The 21,373-nt window shown below is 41.8% G+C and overlaps 1 protein-coding gene across 4 annotated transcripts; it reads left to right on the forward strand.

The window, feature by feature from the left end:
• Positions 1 to 6,853: 6,853 nt before the first annotated feature.
• CCNE2 (cyclin E2) lies at positions 6,854 to 21,369 on the forward strand. 4 transcript variants are annotated; one of them, XM_037131075.2, is made up of 12 exons: positions 6,887 to 6,905; positions 7,851 to 7,886; positions 7,984 to 8,077; positions 8,161 to 8,217; positions 10,013 to 10,164; positions 11,133 to 11,268; positions 13,634 to 13,780; positions 15,510 to 15,605; positions 16,862 to 16,996; positions 18,818 to 18,929; positions 19,409 to 19,566; positions 19,984 to 21,369. In XM_037131075.2, the coding sequence occupies exons 2-12, from the start codon at positions 7,873 to 7,875 to the stop codon at positions 20,107 to 20,109; spliced, it is 1,227 nt and encodes a 408-aa protein (XP_036986970.1). In that variant the 5' UTR covers positions 6,887 to 6,905; positions 7,851 to 7,872; the 3' UTR covers positions 20,110 to 21,369. The 4 variants fall into 4 exon arrangements, with proteins under 4 accessions (XP_053516894.1, XP_053516895.1, XP_036986970.1 ...); XM_053660919.1 differs by lacking the exon at positions 19,984 to 21,369 and having other exon boundaries at positions 6,854 to 6,905; positions 7,981 to 8,077; positions 19,409 to 19,857; XM_053660920.1 differs by lacking the exon at positions 19,984 to 21,369 and having other exon boundaries at positions 6,866 to 6,905; positions 19,409 to 19,857.
• The last annotated feature ends 4 nt before the right edge of the window (positions 21,370 to 21,373 follow it).

Genomic DNA, 21,373 nt, shown 5'->3' on the forward strand with positions numbered 1-21,373 from the left:
ATATCTCCATTTTTGGGAAATGCATCAAAAATAAGATGGAATGATGGATAGAAGAGGGATAGGTGTATGGAGAGATCTGTGGTAAAGTAAGCACAGCCAAATGTCGCTGGAATTTAGGTGGTGGGTGTGTTCATTAGAAGTCCCTTCTGTTTTGTTGAACATTTTAAGTTTTCATAATAAAATGTAAGGGGAAACTTTAACATTTGACCTGTCAGAAAAAAGGCTCTATTTCATTCCGCTCTAAAACCACTCCTCCCTTCCCCTTCCCCATCCCAGTGACAACCACTGGTCTAGTTGCTCACCTGTGAGCTGTCTCTGTCCCGTCCATCCGGTCCAACAGCACCTGCTTTCGGCTCTACCTCCAAGAATATCCCAAATGTGTCCACTCCTCCTCAACCCCAGCACACCACCCTGTTCCAGGCCATCATCACCTTCCCTCCGGACCACACTACCTGCTCTCCCTGCGGGCGCCTGTTCCCCACGCAGCCCACACAATGATCTTTTTATTTTATTTTATTGATTTTAGAGGGAGGGGGAGAGATAGAGACAGGGAAATATGAGGTGAGAAACATCAATTTCGTTCTTTCACCCATCTGTGCATTTGCTGGTTGATTCTTGTATGTGCCCTTGACAGGGGATGGGAGCTGCAGCCTTGGTGTATCAGATGACATTCTCAGCCACTGAGCTCCCCAGCCAGGGCCACACCACGATCTTTTAAACAGCTCCCTCCTGCTGCCTCTCCTCCTACTCTCCCTTGTTCACTACATTCCAGCCATACTGACCTCTTTGTTGTTCATTAATGCCAAGCTCCTCTGGACGCACTATCCCCCTGCCTGGAATGCTCTCCCTCCCTGAACATCTAGCACAGCACTTCCCGTCGCATCCCTATGCTGCTTCTGTTTTCCCTCTTCCTTCTTATTACTCTCTGACACACGTTTCTTTGTTTTCTATGCCCCTTCCACCAGAACTAAGCTCTGAGGGGGCAGAAATTTTTGTTTGCTTCACTACTGCGTGCTAGTGTGTGCTAAATTACTAAATGAACTAGGTAAAATATCCTCTGAGTCCTTCCCAGATCACTCCCTACCCTCTACAGCTAAAGTAGTCCCCTCTCTCTTGTTACCTTATCTGACCTTTTCCATGGTACTTAATGATAATTACTTGTTACACACGTATCCTCTGCCCTCTACCTCAACAGAATGCAAGGTCTTCTGAACAGGGCCCATTTCTTGTTAACTGCCATGTCCCTCAGTGAATAATCACGGTGCCTGCTCCAGAGCTGGCTGACCCACCAGGCAACCTCCTGCCCGTTTCAGCCTCTACCCAGAGCTTCTGGATTTCCAGAACCGCCCATTTATCCCTGTTCTTTCTCCACACCATGGAGCACCATGAACCCTGAGGGTGCTGGACCTACCATGTCAAGCATGCACTATAGCTCTCATATCCTAAGAGACCTGCTATCTGAAGCCCTTACCCTTACCCCTCCAGCCATGGTGGCCTGGACTGCTTGGTGTCCCAGAAGCGAGGGAGTGCTCTCACCCTAGAAAGAAGCACTCATCTGTGACCCTGCTGAGCCCTCCAAGGTGCCAGCTGCAAAGCTCTTCCAAGGATCCGGTTATAAGGGCCACCCCCAGTGAGCACAACTCTGTGGTCTTCCGTTTGTCCCACAAAGGGAGCTGTGGTCAGCTAGGCATGAGAGTCCCAATGATGAATGAGACAGCCCCAGCCCTCGAAGCTCCCCCGCAGCCTGGTAAGGGCAGTGGGAGAGGCATGTGTGGTGCCGGGAGGGGAGTAGTAGTGGAGGAAGGAGTATGAAGGAAAGCCCTACCTCAGTGTGGGGCAGGACAGCTTTCTAGAGGAGGTGGTGTATGAGTATTCACAGGTACATCGGAGTTAGCTGGGTGGAGAATGAGAGGTGCAGGTGCAAAGGTCCCAGTGAGCAGTGCAGGGGTGTGAAAAAGAGCAGGCAGTTGGACTTCCTGGCTGCGAGAGGCTTTGTATGTTCAGGGGTTTGGCCTTTAATCCCAGGTACCATTACTGCACTAACTGAAGAAAGATTGGAGTCCTGAACTAAGGCAGAGGGGGAAAAATAGATCATTCATCTGGAAATGCCATGGTAACGAGAGACAGCATAGCACAGGGGTGCCACAGTCAGACTCCCAGTGTGGGTCTCCAGCAAATTACATTTGTGCCTCAGCTTCCTCATCGGAAAAGTGGGGATGACAGCAATCAAACCCATCTCCCACTGTTGGTGGGGTGCATGCACTGTAAAAGCTTTGAATGGAGCGCAGCCCATCATCTTACTCAGGAAGTGCTAACTATGATTATGGAGCTCAGGAAAAAAGAAGACAAACACGATTAAGATGACTTCCAGCATTCTAGTTTGGAAACTAGATCTGCAGTTCTCAAAGTGTAGATTTCTGGGGGTCCCAAAGACTCTTTTGGGGGACCATAAGGCCCAAACTATATTGGCAGTAAAATTAAATGGCTGTGTGTTTCACTGTGTTATCGGTGCTGTGACACTGCAAATGCAGCGCAGTTCAAACCCCTGGTGTCCAGCATAGACCAAGGTGGCAGCTCCATACTGTATTAGCAGTCACTGTCCTGTCATTCAGCATTAAAAAAAAGACTGTTTACTGAAAAATGTTTTTGATGAGTCAATAAAAGAAATAATCTAATGGGTAATTAAAATTTGAAAGAATTTTTTTCTATAAATGTATTTTAGGTAAGGTGGATAATAAGCAAGTTTAACCAAATGGGAAAAAATCTCCCATTAAGCATTCCAAATAAGTTATGTAGATAGTTCACCCTAAAGGAGGAATAACATAACTCCCACCCCTTAGGTGTGGGCTGTGCAGTGACTTCTTTCCAAAACGTATAGAATGGAAAGAGGGGGAATCACTTTGCAAAGGAGAAACCTGGCAAACACTAGAAGGTGATCAAGGTCAACATCAACAGTCATAAACCGTGTTGATGGCATGTAACCATGATAGAAAGTGATGAAAATGGTACCTCACCTCTGTGATAGTCCTCCGGTACACCCACAACCTCAGTATAATCATGAGAGAAAACATCAAATTCCAGGAGAAAGAAATCCTACAAAATACTCAGCCAGCACTCCTCAAAACTGTCACTGATGTCAAAAACAAAGGAAACCCAAGAAACTGTCACAGCCAAGAAACTCCCCCTTAGGGAGACAGGACTTCTAAGTGTGATGTTTGGATCCTGTAGCAGCAAAAAGACATTAGGGTAAAAATAAGGAAAGGAGAACAAAGTATGGACTTTTGTTAATAATGCATCAGCACTGACCCACACAGTATGAACTGCAGCACACTGATGTAAGATGCAAGGAATAGGAGAGACTGTGAAGTGTTGGGGGAGGGTGGAAAAGTGTATGGAAGCTCTGGTCTGCCTGCTCGATTTCTTGTAAATCTAAAACTTTTCTTAAAAAAATAGTTAATTAATTAAAAAACCTTACTACTAATTACGAATAATTCTACCATCCATGACTCTAACCATAGAGAATGGAAAGTTCCATTACAGGATACCCTATGCATCACTCAACTCGGTATTCACCAAGGTCCTACTATGTATGCCTCTGACCTGATGGGTCCTGGCTATTAAAAGATGGACAAAACGAGGTCCAAGGCCTAGTTGGAAATAAAAGACATTTTAATAGGTAGTTATTGCCCGGTGAGGTGATCATAACTACAGAGGAAGCAGTCTGGGGAGGCTTCACAGAAGAGGTAAAAATGCACAAAAGCAATAAATTAAATGGGCTGGGCCTAATTTTTAAAAAATCTGTGCCCCTAAGAATGTTTCAGGGTTTTTTCCCCCTTTCTTCTGAAAATGAAAGTACTAGTTATGTACCACAGTGTTTTAACTTTGCTTGTATAATGGAGAAAATATACTTTAGAAAATGCCAAAATTTCTATAATTGTTACAAGTATACAGAATTTCATACATTTCAAAGTAAATTAATTTTAAAATTGAAATGAGTGGTAAAAGAGGGAGCTAAAAATAAACACATAAAAATGTAAAACAAAGATAACATATTGAGTGATGATGCCTAAAACAGATACCGAAAAGGCTGCTACATGAACAAAACTCTGGAAAACAGCAACTTTAAAATTCAGCTTTCTGTTTTTTTCTGAATTTCAGGAAAATTAGTATAAACTAGTAACTGGGGTGAACAGGAGAGCCAAGGGTTCGCACTGAACATCTGCTCTGTGACAGGCGGATATGCAAGAGTGATTATATGTAATCTTAAAATATACGTGATTAAATGTAATCTTAAAAGCAACCCTTGAAATGAGTGTTGTTATATATATTTTTAGAGTAAACCCATGCTCGGAAAAATTGGTAACTTGCAGCAGAGCAGGATTATAACCTCAATCCAACTAACAAGCAAGCCCATGTTCTGTTTGGTCTCACCTGACCACTGACCAGGAACTTCTAACAGGGAAGAAGTCACCCTGTTGGGGATGTTTCTAATTTCTCCTTTACTGCGATTGCACTACACTCCATAGTCAAGCGCACTGACCAAAGCACATTCCTAATTTCCGTGTCTTGTTTTCAAGTAAATTACTAATTAGCTCAGTGCTGGGCATACAGTACTTCAAGATTAATCCTACAAATGTTACTCCACATCCCTGGTGTTCAGAATATCAAATTCACTCATTCAGATGGCCAGTTCTGCTTATGTTCAGCGTGAAGACCTCCTTTTTCTTTTTTAAGACTTTATTTATTTTTAGAGATGGGGGAAGGGAGGATGAAAGAGAGGTGAACGTGATGTGAGAAACAGATCCGTTGCCTCTCCTACGTGCCTCCGCCCTCCCACCGCCAACCGGGGCCAAACTGAACCTAGGCAGGCGCCCTGGCCGGGAATCAAACCGGTGCCCCTTCGCGTCAGGGTCCTTGTATTTTTTTTTTAACATCATGCAGTCAGATCTCTAAGTTTTACACCGTAACAGCGTTTTCGGTGACTGTAAAAGGGATGCAACTCCTTCCCGAACGACAGAGCCATCGTAAGAATTACAAATGGTATGAAGTTTCTTGGGGCTAACAAGATTCTGGGTATCTTACGATGCTGTCACTTTGGGCAAGACTCACTATTTCCTCATTCGTAAACCTGGGGGAAAGCCCGTCACTTTGCCGGTGTCACTAGACTGTTGAAAGACGCGAAAAGGAAAGTGGGAAAAAGGAGAGCTGTCCCTGTCTTAAAAGCCCAAGAGCACTCGTTATTTCTAGGCTCCAAGGCCCGCACTCGGCGTGCTACCGAAAGGTGCAAAGGAGGAGACCCCGGGCGGTCCCGGCCGCCGCCTCCTGGTGCATCTCGGGAAGGGCTCCCGCCTCGGCCTCGAATCCCGGCCAACCGAGCTGCGTCTCCCAGGCCCTCTCCCGCAGCTCATTCGCAGCCAGGGCGCTGAGAGAACGCCGCTGACCCTGGTTTGCCCGGAGCTGCCTGGGTTCCGGGGAGCCTTCGCACAGCTCCTGCACCCCGAGAGTCTTTGTTCCTGTTGGCAACTCCTGCCCCACACAGGTCCCGCCTCAAACCCTGTTTTCGAAGTATCATCCACACATCCTCCTTGGAGACGTCCTGTCGTCGGGAGTGCTGGGGCAGGAGCGTTAACAGAGGCCCCTGGGGGACCCTAAATTTAGATAGGATGGTCGAAGAGAACGAAATGCGTCGGACCCGCCTCCTCCCATTATAGCTCTGAGGCGGGCTGCCTCCCGCGCTGGCCGCTCGCGCGGGCTCCGCAGGGCGCGAAGACGGTGGTGGGGCGGGGCGGGTAAGACCAGAGCCTGCACGTGGTGAGACCGCTCCGCGCCCGGCCCTGGGAGAGAAACCGCGCTCGTGGAGAAGGGAGAATATCACCCCAGGCCCCGCTCCGGAGGGGTGTTTTACCCTTGGGAGTCCCGGAATCGGAGAGTGAGAAAAAAGGAAGGGAGGGCGTGACAAGGCGCGAACATTTCCTAGGCGGGGCCCTTAGCCTGGGAAGGCGCCGAACAGGGTCAGGGCGGCAGGGTGCAGAGTGACCCAACCAACGGGAGGGTGAGCAAGTCTGCTGAGGAAGGAGCGGGAAAACAGGGTTGAGCCATACCTGGGTTGGCGGGCTGGAGGAAGGAGCAAGAGAGGCATCCCTGAGCACGGCTGCCCTGGGTGGCCACTGGCGGCTCCTGGAGAGCTCCGGGGCCGGGTGGGTGGCGCGCCGAGGCAGGGGTGGCGCGTGGGGACCAGCGGCCCGCCGCGCGCCGAGTTGTGTTTACATTCTGCAGCCGCTCCACGTTGTGCTGGCGTCCTCGCCTCCCATTGGCCCGCTCCCCAGCCTGAGTTGCGCCCCTCCCCCAGGGGCGGTCCTCTCGGTCTCCGCGTCTCTTAGGAACGAACCGCGTTCGTCTGGGCTTTAGCCGAATGGCCTGCGTGCGCCACAGGATGGCCAAATCCTAGCCACTCTGTGTTTGTTAACTTGCTTCCACTTGGTCGTTCGCCCGGGCTGAGCCACATCCTGACACCCTTAGAATCAGGGAGTTGAGGGCGGGACGGAGCAGGAACAGAGGGGCGGACGGTGCGGAAGCCTAGCGGCCGCGAGCCTGGCCCGGGAGGAGGAGCTTCTGACAGACACCCTCCCGCGGGCGGGCCCCGCAGGCAGGTGAAGTGGGGCGCAGGTAGCCTCAGACTGAAGGTCTGGGCGACATCTGCGCCCGCCTAGGAAAGGCAGACGCGGGCGGAGGCCGAGCGCTCGCAGGCCTGAGGGGTATTCGCGAAGGCGCGCGGGGGGCGGGGAGGGAAGCGCGCTGGCTGAAGTGTCAGTGTACAGCGCATGCGTACGGGGCGGGCCTCGCTCGGCCTATTTATTGGGTTGGCGCCGGCGCCAGCTGAGAGTCGAGCAGTAGCGGGTTTGGCGGTGAGGAGTTGCTGGGCTTAGCTGGGGGATGCGGGAGGGAAAAAAGCAGCCCCCGACGCCTGCTGCTCCATTCTGCGGGCGGGAGCCTAAGGGAGGAAACTGGGAGGGCTGAGATCTAGACGGCTGGTGAGGATGGGTCCCCACCGTTCGTTCCTGTCAGGACCTTTGGCAGGGGGTCGGGGAAGCGAAGGGGGGGCAGAGGGCTGCCCCCGAGCGCCCGGCCTGGGAAAGCCGCTCATCACGGGCTTCTCTCTCCCACCCCCATTTGGGGAGCTATCCTGCGGGAGACGATGGGTGTCTGGGACCCCTACACGGGGAGTCAAGTTCCCCGACCAGAAGTTCCCTTGTCTTTAGCCCTCTTTCTTTCATCGCCACCCTCATCTAGAGCTAGGGTCCTGGTGCCCCCTCTAAGCGACGAGCAGGGCCCGGTGGGGTTGGGAAGGAGGGAAAGGAGACTGAAGGACGTGACACAAGTCTCAGTTCCCTCCGCCCCCTGCTTCCCCGCCACTGCTGCTCTCCAAATTGGCGCGGAACCGGCTTCTCCACGGCATTTTGCCTCCACAATCCCCGCGCTCCGCGGCTCATCCAGGATAAAGGGGGTGGAGAGTGGGGGCGCTGTCAAGCCCCCACTCGAGGGTCGGGTGGAGGATGCGGAGAAGACCCTCTTAGGGGAGATCTCTTTCCGAGTGCATTCGGGATACTGGGGTGTGCTTTGTAACTTTTTGGAAAACTCGCGTCCTGGCTGCACAGTAAGTTGAGGAAACGCAAGCATAGGTCCAAAGTTAATACCATTAGATAACTAATATACTGCCGGACGGCGTGGTAGAATGGCTCAGGCCATCTCCTGAGAGGCTTAGCTGAGTAACCTCTGAGTCAGCGTCTGATTGGCACTGGGAGAACATGGATGGCAGTGTCCTTGACTCCGGTTTCCTCTCTCCCTTCCAGACGTTTCACACACTTGAAGAGAATGTCAAGACGCAGGTAACGTTATTTGTCTTGGAGATATGTTTTAATGTTAGCTTCTGCCTTTGAAACGCATGACTTGCTTAACTTTCTTTTTCAAAATCCACCACAGTAGCCGTTTGCAAGCTAAGCAGCGGCCCCGGCCCAGCCAGACTGATTCCCCGCAAGAGGCCCAGATAATTCAGGCCAAGAAGAGGAAAACAGCCCAGGTAAGTTAAGGGGAGAGAGGGAGAAGAGAGAGGAAATTGCTTGCTGGGACCTTAGTTTAACAGTAGTCTTTTCTGTTTCTCAGGATGTCAAAAGAAGAAAAGAGGAGAAGGTCGCCAAGAAACAACAGTATGAAATTAGGGTAATGCAGAACTGGCCTCGGCGGGTTTGGGGAAAACAGGCAGGACGAGGAACATTAGGATTGGCTTTGCACTCACTAGAAAGGTTCTTTTGGACACTTTTACTTTTGATGCCCCTAGAGGTCAGCAGGGAGAGGGCGCCTATCTTAAGGGTGGTTTGTTATGTGCCTTCATCCTACTTACAACTGCAGCGTAGTTTGCCATGAAGCAGCTGGTTCCTCTTTGTAAATTTCCTCAGTCTTAGAGCTGCCTGGGGCACCAGGGCCTGCCAAGCCTGTCCAATGCACTGCTCTTTGTCCGCACCCCCTCACTGTAGTGGAGGGCCCTAATAGCTGCTCCTTGGGGCATAAATAGGATGTGAAGTCACTGACAGACTGGCTCCCCAGCCCTGGCTACCTATTTCTCGTATGGGCTGTAAATAAAACGCTCTAGACAGTGGTTCTCTTTGAAACCAGCACGGATTGGGGAAAGGGTTCTTTAAGTAGTAGTTAAGTAATTGATTCCACTTGATTCTATTTTTAAGGTGTTTCCCACAAGTAATCTAAAGTATCAGAACAGGATTAACTGGAGGAGGGGGGCTTTTATAAAACAAGGTGCCCTTGCCACTACTGGTAAATACAGGGGGATTACTTCAATTTTATAATTCTAAAAGTTATTAGTATCTGACTACAAATGTATTGATTCCTTCCCTCTCCCAATATCTGATGTCTTGTATTTTGTAAAAGAACAAGATAAAACATCCTGTTCTTTTTTTAAAAAAAACTTTTTTCCTTTTTAAAAAAAATTTATCTTTAGAAGGGAAGGGAAGGAGAGAGGGAGAGAAATATCAATGTATGATTGCTTCTCGTGCAGCCCCTGCTGGGAACTGGCCTGCAACCCAGGCATGTGCCCTGATAGGGAATGGAACCGCGATCTTTTGGTTCGCAGGCCCATGCTCAATCCACTGAGCTACACCAACCAGGTTAAAAAATTTATTTATTTATTTTTTACATAGAGTGGAAAGGAGGTAGAAAGACAGGGAAAGAAACATCAGTATATGGTTGCCTCTCACACGTCCCCAACTGGGGACCTGGCCCGCAACCCAGGCATGTGCCCCGACTGGGAATCTAACTGGTGACCCTTTGGTTCACAGGCCAGTGCTCAGTCCACCGAGCCACACTAGCCAGGGCTGTTCCTTTTTTTAAAGATTTTAAAAAATGTATTCATTTCTAGAAAGAGGGGGAGGGATGGGGGAAGAGAGGGAGAGAAACTTTGATGTTCGAGAGAAATATCAATCAGTTGCCTCTCTCATGCCCCCTACTGGGGACCTGGCCTGCAACTCAGGCAGGTGTCCTGACTGAGAATTGAACCTGAGACCTTTCAGTTCACGGGCTGGCTCTCAACCCACTGAACCACACCAGCCAGCACTGTTACAAAAGAGGAAGAGGAAAAACATTGATATGTTGTTCCATTTATTAATGTACTCTTGTATGTGCCCATTTATTTATACATTCATTGGTGACTCTTACATGTACCCTAAAAAGGGATAGAACCGACCATCTTGGCTTATCGGGCAATGCTCTAACCAACTGAGCTACCTGGGCAGGGTTCCTTTTTATGAAGATTGACATGAGTTATATGGCTGATTTATAAAATACAAATGTCCACTTGTTAAACTACATTGTCAGCACATAAGGTAATGGTGTTTGGGGAAAATTACAGACTGTTTAGAAATATTAGCTTTCACTTATAAAAGATCCCAGACAAAAGCTGGTTTCCTACTGTACAAATATTCTTTTCATTTTTTCTAAATGACAGAATTGTTGGCCACCTGTATTATCTGGGGGGATCAGTCCTTGCGTTATCATTGAAACACCCCACAAAGAAATAGGAACAAGTGACTTCTCCAGATTTACAAATTACAGATTTAAAAATCTTTTTATTGATCCTTCACCTTTGCCTGATTTAAGGTAAGAAAATTTTCAATAATTTAATGTCAGATTAAAATTGCACTAATGTCATATGTGGTACTACTTTATTTTTTGTCTTCATTAGAAAAACTTGTAAAAATGCTTTCTTTAGTAATATTTAAGCATATATAATCTGAGTAGTGCTACTTGCAAATAGGGGAATTTAAAACATTGACTATAAAGTTATTTTCATTTGCCTGCTGAGTACTATAAGCCTTATAAGAACTGAACCACCTCTTTAAAGGAGTTTAAATAATTTATCTAAATTCTTAAGATATAAACATTTAAATATGTACAGCATTACCACTTGATATATCAGTATCATTTATTTTTTACCAAGCTTAGTAAGGTCTATGCATCTTTTTTCTAGTTAATGACTAGGACTAGGAAGTACAGCTTGAACAAAACATCTAGTGTAATAATTTATATTTGGCTTTAATAAGCAAATTAATGGAGTCAGACATTCAAACTTACCAATCCTTCCCTTTCCCCATACTCTGTCCTACCTTACACCCACTGTAAGTGACTACTATTGACCTATTTGGAGGTGATTTGAGACTTGTCTCTACTGGAATCATATGCTTTAAATACTTACCTTTTTAGTATTGCTCTTTGCGAAAACATGGTTATCTTAAACAGGAACCTTATAAATTATAAACATATAGGGACTAAAGAACACTCTTGAAATCTATCAGTGTAGCTTATAATAATCCAAGTTTTTGCTGTATAATTTCAGGCTTCTACTTTTTCATACTAAATGTCTCTAAAAGTTAAGGTAGCAATTTTTCCTTAAAGAGTTTCTCCTTCCAAGTTCTAATTGAAAGTTGGATTTTAGCATCTTAGAGTTTTTTCTATGTAAAACAGATAGCTTAATTATTTTTCTAATTGAAAGTTGGATTTTAGCATCTTAGAGTTTTTTCTATGTAAAACAGATAGCTTAATTATTTCTTTCAATCTCTTTCCTATAGCTGGGGATGTTCAAAGGATGTTTGGCTAAACATGTTAAAGAAAGAGAGCCGGTATGTTCATGACAAACATTTTCAAGTTCTGCATTCTGACCTGGAACCACAGATGAGGTCCATACTTCTAGACTGGCTTTTAGAGGTATGTTCCAGCAATATGAATTTCTTGTCTCTGTATGATGGAAGAAAATATTTAGACATAAATGTGTTTTCCATGGCAGCAGCCATCTTTTTGGGGGGAAGGTGGTATTTGCTGTTGTTGATGGTACCAAAATAGAAAATGACTGTCTCTAAGAGTAGTAATGAGGACATACCACTATGTCCCATACAACCCAAACCCAATTCAGAATTTGAGGTATCTGGTATTGCTGTATACCAGCATCATTCTAGGTGCTAAGGTTTGCTGTGTACCAGGCATCATTCTAGGTGTATGAAAGTCCGACAACCAAGGAGTTAAGGAAGACATATATTCATCCAGACCAGTAGGAGGGGAGGAAACAGGCAGCCAGGCAGAGAGGATTCGACGCAAGATGGTGGCTGGCAGACCCAGTGAGGCAGCAGATTGTAGAGTGGGGTATGTGGCATGCAAGACTGCAGCTGGCTGGCAAAGCAGCAGTGGGCAGACCCAGTGAGGCGGCAGATTGAGGACTGGGCAGTACCACATTCGTGTGCGGATTAACTGGGATAAACAACTGGGGAGCCGGGACTGTGCAATCCAGGGCCCAGCGCAGGGAAATAAAGCCTCAAACCTCTTATTGAAAACACCTGTGGGGGTTGAGGCAGCTGAAGAAACTCCCAGCCTCACAGGTGAGTTCATTGGAGAAACCCACAGGGTCCTAGAATGTACACTAACCCACCCACTCAGAAGCAGCACCAGAAGGGCCAAATTTGCTGATGGGAAGGGGGAAGTGACTGAAAGCCAGCAGAGAGTGGAACAAGAGCCATTGTTCCCTCATACATTGGGGACCCCTTCCCCACAAGCAGCATCACAGCACAGCAATGTGGCTTACCCTACCCAGATGAACACCTAAGGCTCCACCCCTCACTAAAAGAACAGATGAAAGCTCCAGAAAAAAATACACCTAAGTGACAAAGAGACAGCAAACCTATCAGATGCACAGTTCAAAACACCGGTAATCAGGATGCTCACAGAATTGGTTAAATTTCACTGCAAATTAGATGAAAAAATGAAGGCTACGCTAAGTGAAATAAAGGAAAATGTACAGGGAACCAATAGTGATGGGAAGGAAACTGGAACTCAAATCAATGGTGTGGACCAGAAGGAAGAAAGAAGTATCCAACCAGAAAAGAATGAAGAAACAAGAATTTTTTTAAAATGAGAGGCTGAGAAACCTCCAAGACATCTTTAAACATTCCGACATCCGAAATATAGGGGTACCAGAAGGAGAAGAGGAAGAGCAACAAGTGCAAAAGTTATTTGAACAAATAATAAAGAAGAACTTCCCCAATCTGGCAAAGGAAATAGACTTCCAGGAAGTCCAGGAAACTCAGAGTCCCAAAGAAGTTGGACTCAAGGAGGAACACACCAAGGCACATCAGAATTACCTTAGCCAGGATGAAAGAGGAAGAGAGAATCTTAAAAATAGCAAGAGAAAAGGAGACAGTTACCTACAAAGGAGTTCCCATAAGATTGTCAGATGATTTCTCAAAAGAGATGTTACAGGCAAGGAGGGGCTGGAAAGAAGTATTCCAAGTTATGAAATCCAAAAACCTACAGCCAAGATTACTCTATCCAGCAAAGCTTATATTTAGAATGGAAGGGCAGATAAAGTGTTTCCCAGATAAGGTCAAATTCAAGGAGTTCATCATCACTAAGCCCTTATTTTATGAAATGTTAAAGGGACTTATCTAAGAAAAAGAAGATAAAAAACATGAACAGTAAAAAGACAGCAAACTCAGTTATTAACAACCACACCTAAAACAAAAAACACAAACTAAGCAAACTAGAACAGGAACAGAATCACAGAAATCACAAGGTTATCAACAGGGGAATGGGAAGGGGAGAGGGGGAAAAGTTACATAGAATAAGTAGCATAGATGGTAGGGTAGAAAATAGATAGGGGGAGGGTAAGGATAGTATAGGAAATGTAGAAGCCAAAGAAATTGTATGTGTGACACATGGACATGAACTAAAGGGGGGGAATGTGGGTGGGAGGGGGTGTGCAGGGTGGAGGGGGATGAAGGGAGGAAATGGGACAACTGTAATAGCATAATCAATAAAATATATATTTTTAAATGTCAGGCATAGTAAAAGTGTAAATGTATCCAGGAATAAATACAGTAATTAAGTCCATATGAAAAAAAACTATAAAATGAGGATGGTAATAGATTTGTTTATCCTATCTGTGCATGTCATTTTACCCCCAAGCTTAGCTTTGGTAAGTTGAGCTTATGAATGTATTTTGAAGTCTGAGGATGCTAAAATATAACTTTCTAATTTGGAGAAATTCATGCAATAATATTTAAATCTTTGGATTCTTGTCTAGGTATGTGAAGTATACACACTTCATAGAGAAACATTTTATCTTGCACAAGACTTTTTTGATAGGTTTATGTTGACACAAAAGGATATAAATAAAAATATGCTTCAACTCATTGGAATTACCTCATTATTCATTGCTTCCAAACTTGAGGTAAGTTCTCAAAGTTTATCTAGAGACATATTTTCCTATCCGGTTTTTAAAATCAACACATTAGTTCCAGAAAACCCTGCTTTGGTATTAACTCCTTCAGAAAGATGAGTAGTTTTTTAATACACTTTTATTCATTGTGATTTGGATACAAAGATAAATATCATAGTTCCATTTTAGTAGCTAAGCCTATTATAAGTCTCTGGTTTAGAGTCTGAGATAAATGCCTAGGTGCAAAATTCGATGGCTCATTCTGCCAAATTAAATAGACTGATACTGTCCCCACATACTTAATTACGGCTCTCGGATTCAATAGGAAACAGACTAACCAATCAAATGAAATGCTTTTGGGGTTAGAATATTGGTCTGTATGCAGCCTAATATTTTTGCGTCTGATAGTGATGCCGGGATAGAAGGCAACCCCTTTACTGCCTGAGATTTTCCTTCATACAATCTCACTATTCTTTTCTTAATGCATTATGAATATCATTAGAACCTCCATATTTGGAAAATAGGAGGAGTGAATCATGCCTTAATTTCCTTAAGTGTATTCTTTTTCTCCCAAATTTACCTTCTGAACTTTCAGGGCTATCCCCCAAATCTGCCAAATTTGGTGAATAAGTTTGTCTTTAGTCCTTACCTGACATCATACTTTGTTATAGAGTCTTTCTAGACAATCTTTTAAAATAATTTTTAAATTTTTATTATTTTTTAAATCCTTACCTGAGGATATGTTTGCTGATTTTAGAGAGAGGAGGGGAGAAAGCAAAACATCAATTGGTTACCTCCCATAAACCAATGTCGGTGGGAGGGGGTGTGCAGGGTAGAGGGGAATGAAGGGAGGAAAATGGGACAACTGTAATAGCATAATCAATAAAATATATTAAAAAAGAAAAATATCAGGCACAGTAAAAGTGTAAATGTATCTAGGAATAAATACAGTAATTAAGTCTGTATGAAAAAAAAACTATAAAATAGGGATGGTAATAGATTTGTCTGTCCAATCTGTGCATGTCATTTTTATCCCCAAGCTTAGCTTTGGTAAGTTGAACTTACCAAAAGCTCAACTTACTGGGAATCAAATTCCTGACTGGGAATCAAACCCTCAACCTAGGGATGTGCCCTGACCTGGGATCAAACCTGCAGTCTTGGTGCTTGGAATGACGCTCCAATCACCTGAGCCACCCAGTCAGGACACTAGACTGAAATCTTGATCTTGAGCCTGTTCTCATCTGTGGCAGGCTTTCCTCCTGCTCCTTTGATCATTTTAGTAGTTGTTTCTTTGGACTGTTAAAGCAGACCTGTCATCAGACAAACTGTACAAGGCATCTTTTGATAAACCATATATTTGTATTAAAGGAAATGTTTTCAGTTTCTACAACTTATTAAGTATTTTGTTTTGTTCTGACCAGCATACTAGGCAATATTAAAACAAGTTTGGCATTTAGTCTTTCAACTGAAATGACTGGTTAAATACTGTTGTATATTAACTAAAATTCAAGATCAATTCTGAAAAATAAGTCTTAATCAATATAGCTGGCTAATTTAGACCTACAAATGAAAAATATCTTTAAATGTAAGGTTGCTTTGACCATTGTAGAATTATTTTACTGAGATTTATAATCACTTTGTGAAGCTATCCTTAAAAATAAAGACTGTAGGTGGTTTGTTTATAACTGTTTTGTTTTCATCTCAATTGTGCTTAATATTAATGTTAAAATTCATTTTAAAGGAAATCTATGCTCCTAAGCTCCAAGAGTTTGCTTATGTCACTGATGGTGCTTGCAGTGAAGAGGATATCTTAAGGATGGAACTCATTATATTAAAGGTAAGAATTATATCTTTATTATTTCTAGTTGCAATTCAATAACAGTAATTATCACTGAATCTCAAAGACTACAATGCAAGTAATCAAAACTGATGTTTTAGTATTAGGTCTTAGTCTTAAGAGGCTAATGCAAAATACTGACAATGGTATGGGTGAGAAAGGAATTTATTAACCTGTAAACTCTATTTTTCTTCATCTTTCAAGTTTCTTTTTTTTCATATTTTTTTATTTAGTTATTTTTAATGAGAGGCAGTTCAAGTTTCTATATTAAGAATATACTACTTTGAGAAAAAGGAATATACTACTTTGTTAATTTAAAAGTGATTAGAGAGAATACTTTCAAAACATATAAGTAGTTAGTAGTTAGCATATCTTGTACATATAAGTGAATCCTCAAAACTTAGTTACTTCCCCCTCCTTCCAACAAAGAGAATGAGAATTATTTCACTGTCCTTTTTCTATATGCAGAGAAAGGGCTGTTAATAGAAAAGTAGAGGAGAGAAACATAAAAGCATGTAATCAAGCCTTCAGTTAGAGATTAAAGAGTGAATGCAAGCTATGAGAAAACATGTTAGTAAATATGAACATCATGGGTTTATTAATAGGACATATAAGGAAACCTAATCCATATGACTTTAATTTATAAATTATAAACTGTACACATTATAAGTTATAAGAGGATGTAAAGAGAAGATGGAATTATCTGGGCAGTTCTAAGGGTGTTAAGACCCTCTGTTCTCTCAATTATTTTGGACTTCTTAGAGGGAAAGGTACCAATTAGGATTTGTTTGTTTTTTTATTTTTACTTTTACATTTGAGCAGAAGTCACTGGAGATCACAGAAAGGAAGAAAAGTCTAGAAGCAATTATTGTAAGATCTGAAAGGAATTCATGTGGAGTTACTGAACACAACTAAAAAGGCAGCTGTAATAGAATAGAGAACAAATTTGGAAGACCGTGGGCTGCAAGAAATGACAATTAGGAATGAATAATAGGCTAAACACTTTGTAAATGACTAAGACAACCAGAAAATAGTAAAGTGGTCTATGTCACTAATATACTATAAAATACAAACAACTTAGATTGTGAGGTTATCTATAAATACCCACAATAAAAATAAAAGGGGTCAGAATAATAAAACTCCTAAGAAGATACAAGCCAAAAGCAGAATGTTTCTGAAATGACTAGTAAAGTAGCTACATAGTGTGGTGTCTGTGTACCTACATTTACTAACAAGCATTTTAATTTCATTAACAGGCTTTAAAATGGGAACTTTGTCCTGTAACAGTCATCTCCTGGCTAAATCTCTTCCTCCAAGTTGATGCTCTTAAAGATGCTCCAAAAGTTCTTCTACCTCAGTATTCTCAGGAAAAGTTCATTCAGATAGCTCAGGTATTGTTATTGACATTGTTATTGAATACATGCCAACGTTATTGTTAATTACAGGTTTTCTACAGTGTATTTATAATCTTAAGTAGGCCAATCAACAAAATGATAGCATACGGAATTAAATTTACTCCTTAACTGACTAGAACAAAACTTCTGGTCCATAAAATTCTATCCCCAATATTTATTTTGCTTAATAATTCTAGAAAACAAGTTTTTAAACTATGGGTCCAAAATAGACAGTTAAATACCTCTTTGGGATATAAAATGGGGAAAGGTATTTTTTTAAAGATTTTATTTGCTTATCTTTAGAGGGGAAGGCGAGAGGGAGAGAAATATCAATGTATGTTTGCCTCTTGTGCATTCCCTGCTGGGAACTGGCCTGCAACCCAGGCATGTGCCCTGACTGGGAATCGAACCACGATCCTTTAGTTCGCAGGCCTGCACTCAATCCACTGAGCTGTACCAGCCAGAGCGGGAAAGGTATTTTTAAGTCAGTTATCTTTAGACTTTATAATGGTAATTATAAAATTATAATGGTAATTACAATGAAATTATTCTATATGATCCTTTTATATTTGAATACACAGGATACCTATTTTATGCATTAGAATTAAAATCTTAGTTACAAGTTTTAAAAATTTAGGTTCAAACTGAACTTTCCTAGGTCAGCATATAAGATATTCTAAAACAGTAATTAAAGGAAGGTACCATTCTTTCCTGTCTACTTCTCAACAGTATCTTACGGCTGCTATAACTGGCATACGTAAGTGAAGGAAATCTACATTCTTATTCTATGTAGGATGTGAAAATCTAGCCAAAACACTGTGAACACTAAAACTGGATAACCAGTAAATATATTGAAATCACTCCTTTCATAAAACTTTTTAACGAAGGCTAAATATTCTTTGCCAGAATTCCCAACACCCCAGGTTCTCATAAGCAGCCATAGATGATGATATTCTTTTGATAGAGGGCAGATTTTTGATAAGCTGATAAAAAATGTAGAAACTACTTCTAGAGGTATACAATTCATTTTCAGTTCTTCTACTTTTTTCTACCATGCCAATGGGGGCAGCAAACAAAATTTAGGTTTTATTCCACTGGAGAGGTATCACCTCAGGCCTCTGAAAACCCCTTTTATAGCTCTTATTGCCTGGATTATGCTGCCTCTTAACTAATCTGTTTAGAAAGTTGTTCCCTTCTTGTGTATCTGCTTTGCTGTAGTCTAACAGATGGTTCTTAAAAATGTAACTTTCCTGATTTAAAATCTTGTAATTTCTATAATCAGAACTCCAGAAGTTCTGACTTCTTAAAGACCCTTTATGATCTAATCTAGGCTGTACCTCTGCAGCTATCTCCCATCCTTCTTAAAATAAGGAATGAAGGAAAGGTACCCCTTATTTCATTTTTACTACAGGTGTTCTGAACTACTTGAGTTCAAATGGAAAGTAATACTTTCTCACTGATACTTGCAAATGCTCTTTTCTATACATTGAACACTCTCTACCTCCCCATATTCCTGGCTACCTTGTCCTTAAGATTCATTTAAGCAGCAGAGGTCTCCCGTCTTCCCCACTCTGGATTAGGTGCCCTTCCTACTCCTACACGTGACGATGTGTAACAATCTCATGTATTCACTTTTGACCTACAATCCCAAGACTTCCTTCAGTTCAGGGTAGTGGCTTATTTATCTGTGGATCTCTTTTAGTTTTTGGCATGTGGTCCATATCATAAACACTCTAAAATGCTAGCTGATACTTGGTAGCCATATGTAGTACTTATCCTTCTCCTAACTACTTGTATGTTTGCTTTTTCCTTTGTTAGCTTTTAGATCTGTGTATTCTCACCACTGATTCATTAGAGTTCCACTACAGAATACTGGCTGCTGCTGCCTTGTGCCATTTTACCTCTATTGATGTCGTTAAGAAAGCCTCAGGTAAGACACTGTTTACCTTCTTACCTGTTCACAACCTTGAAGAGACTACTGTGAACCTAGCATGCTGATAAACAGCAATTTAAAATTTCAATAGACAACACTTAGCAGTGGAGTGACTACCTTCTTTCTGTTAGCTCTTCTAATCTTCAGTGTGTATCCACAAACAAAAAAATCAAATGGAATTTAAACCCATTTGAGGTTAACATGATTATAGCTCTGCTGTAAGAGTTCTTTGGGTTTTGACAATTTTAATTTCATGTGTAGAAAGTACTGTTAAGAAGCTCTAAGTCTTTTTCTCCCTCAGAGTAGCCACATTATAAATATGGTTTGAGTGTCACCTGTTTCAACTTGCTAAAAGTTTTTTTTAATGAGTTTTAAAATAATTATCTTTAAATTTGGAAGCAGGAACAAGTTCATTAGGCATATGTTAGATACTTTCTGATGTGACCTTCACATTCTGCTAACCCTTTCATGTCTAGGTTTGGAATGGGACAGCATTTCTGAATGTGTAGATTGGATGGTGCCTTTTGTCAATGTAGTTAAAAGTACTAGTCCAGTGAAGCTGAAGATTTTTAAGAAGATTTCTATGGAAGACAGACACAATATCCAGACACATACAAATTATCTGGCTATGCTGGTATGTTTCTTGTGGGGGGTTTTGGTCTTACCATCTAGTAAGTCACTGACACAAGGATGCTATGGGATAATACTGCAGGCAGTTATAGAAAACAGTAAGGGGACAGACAGTAATGGGCACTATGATTTCAAAATGCAGAAAAGTTAATAAAGTAAAGTAACTCGGAGGTCAAAGCAAGATTTGTGAAGTTTCTTAATATGCCAGTAGTTCAGGTTAAGTTTTAAGAAACAGTTACAGCAGTTCAAATTGCTGAACCTCTAGAATATGACTAGTCAAGCTGTAAAGACATAAGAGAGACCATTGTATTAGGCCTAAGTAGCCTCAAATTAGTATCAAAAAGTCTAGTTTCACTTTATTTTACTAATTCAGTACTTTACCTTAGCTATTAATCTTTGCATGATTTCTCCACATGTGTAGGATGAAGTAAATTACATAAACACCTTCAGGAAGGTGGGACAGTTGTCACCAGTGTGCAATGGAGGTATTATGACACCACCGAAGAGCACTGAAAAACCACCGGGAAAACATAAAGAAGCTAACTAATCAGACAAGTATTGACTGAGTACTGGGTAGAATTTCATAAAAATGAACTTCTAAATTTGATAGGAAAATAGTGCTATCCTAGCCAATTCAGAAATTTCACTGCCATTCTTTGATTGAAAAAACTACTTAAAGTTGGCACTAAGGGAGAAATGTATTCCATTCCTATGCTAGCTGTGTAAAGCAACAGCAGGACTTGTTTACATAGATGAATTCATTCCCAAGGTGACTAGACAGAAGCCAGCCACGACTTATGCTATAAAAATATTTTGATCCAGTGTTACTACATTTATCTTGATAAACCAGTAATTTTATCATTATCGTTTTGGACAAGTGCTACCTTTAAGAGTACATTAAGTGACAGAATATTTTGAATCTGGATTTTAGATTCCCAAAATTGATAAACTCTTGCTTAGTGCAATTTGGTTCTTGAAAATAAAATTTAAATGTGTTTACAAAAGTTTAGTTTTGTAATAAGGTGACTAATTTATCCATAGCTACTATAGCAAGCTATTATAAAACTTGAATTTTTACAAATGGTAAACTTTAATCTGTTTTTTAACTAGAGTGTTTGCCTTACTATAACATATTTAACCTGTAAGGCTTAGAAGAACGTGGTGTTTAAATTGTGCTCAGAACAGTGGAATACCAAAGAAATTATAAATGCTGTGGCTCCTACTTGGGTCTTTGACATACAGGTTGCTTTATAGTAACTTTTTTGTACATCACAGTTTGAGTGAAAAAACCTTAAGAACCCTTTGAAACTATTTATATGAGAAAGTCACTTTATTACTCTAAGGCATCCCTGAGGATTTAAAAAAACATTTAGTGTGACTAAGGCTTTATTTATGTTTGCAGAACTGTTAAGGTCCTTTTGGAATTTCCACATGAGTTAAGGACAGTGTCAAAGTGATAAAGCTTAACACCTGACCTAAACTTCTATTAAGGTAGAAAAGTATTAAATGTATACTTCCTCCCAGCAACCTATTTATTTAAAAAAACGAAAGCAAAATAAACTTCACAGAACTTGCTATATATAGAATACCTAATTCTATACAAATATTTGTGGTTTTTTTTAAGTGAAATTTCAGCCTCGGAAGTGAATTAGAAAACAAATTATACTAGACTATTAGTTTATTCTGTTATTAGACATGTGTATCTCTTGTTTGAAGAATTATAAATTTAAGCTATTATGGAATGAAGTCTTGTATAGTTTTTGTTTTTAAACTGTTTCAGTATTTTGTCTGAAAAGAGAACACCACTAAGT

This window comes from Artibeus jamaicensis, unplaced genomic scaffold (genome assembly GCF_021234435.1).
Source record: "Artibeus jamaicensis isolate MK-2021 breed Jamaican fruit bat unplaced genomic scaffold, CSHL_Jam_final scaffold_916, whole genome shotgun sequence".
Classification (NCBI taxonomy): domain Eukaryota; kingdom Metazoa; phylum Chordata; class Mammalia; order Chiroptera; family Phyllostomidae; genus Artibeus; species Artibeus jamaicensis.

Excerpts from the sequence above, each read along its gene's own strand:
- CCNE2 (XM_053660919.1), top strand. Across the intron at positions 8,078-8,160 it reads AGAAGAGGAAAACAGCCCAG|GATGTCAAAAGAAGAAAAGA; the intron begins GTAAGTTAAGGG and ends TCTGTTTCTCAG. Across the intron at positions 8,218-10,012 it reads AACAACAGTATGAAATTAGG|AATTGTTGGCCACCTGTATT; the intron begins GTAATGCAGAAC and ends TCTAAATGACAG.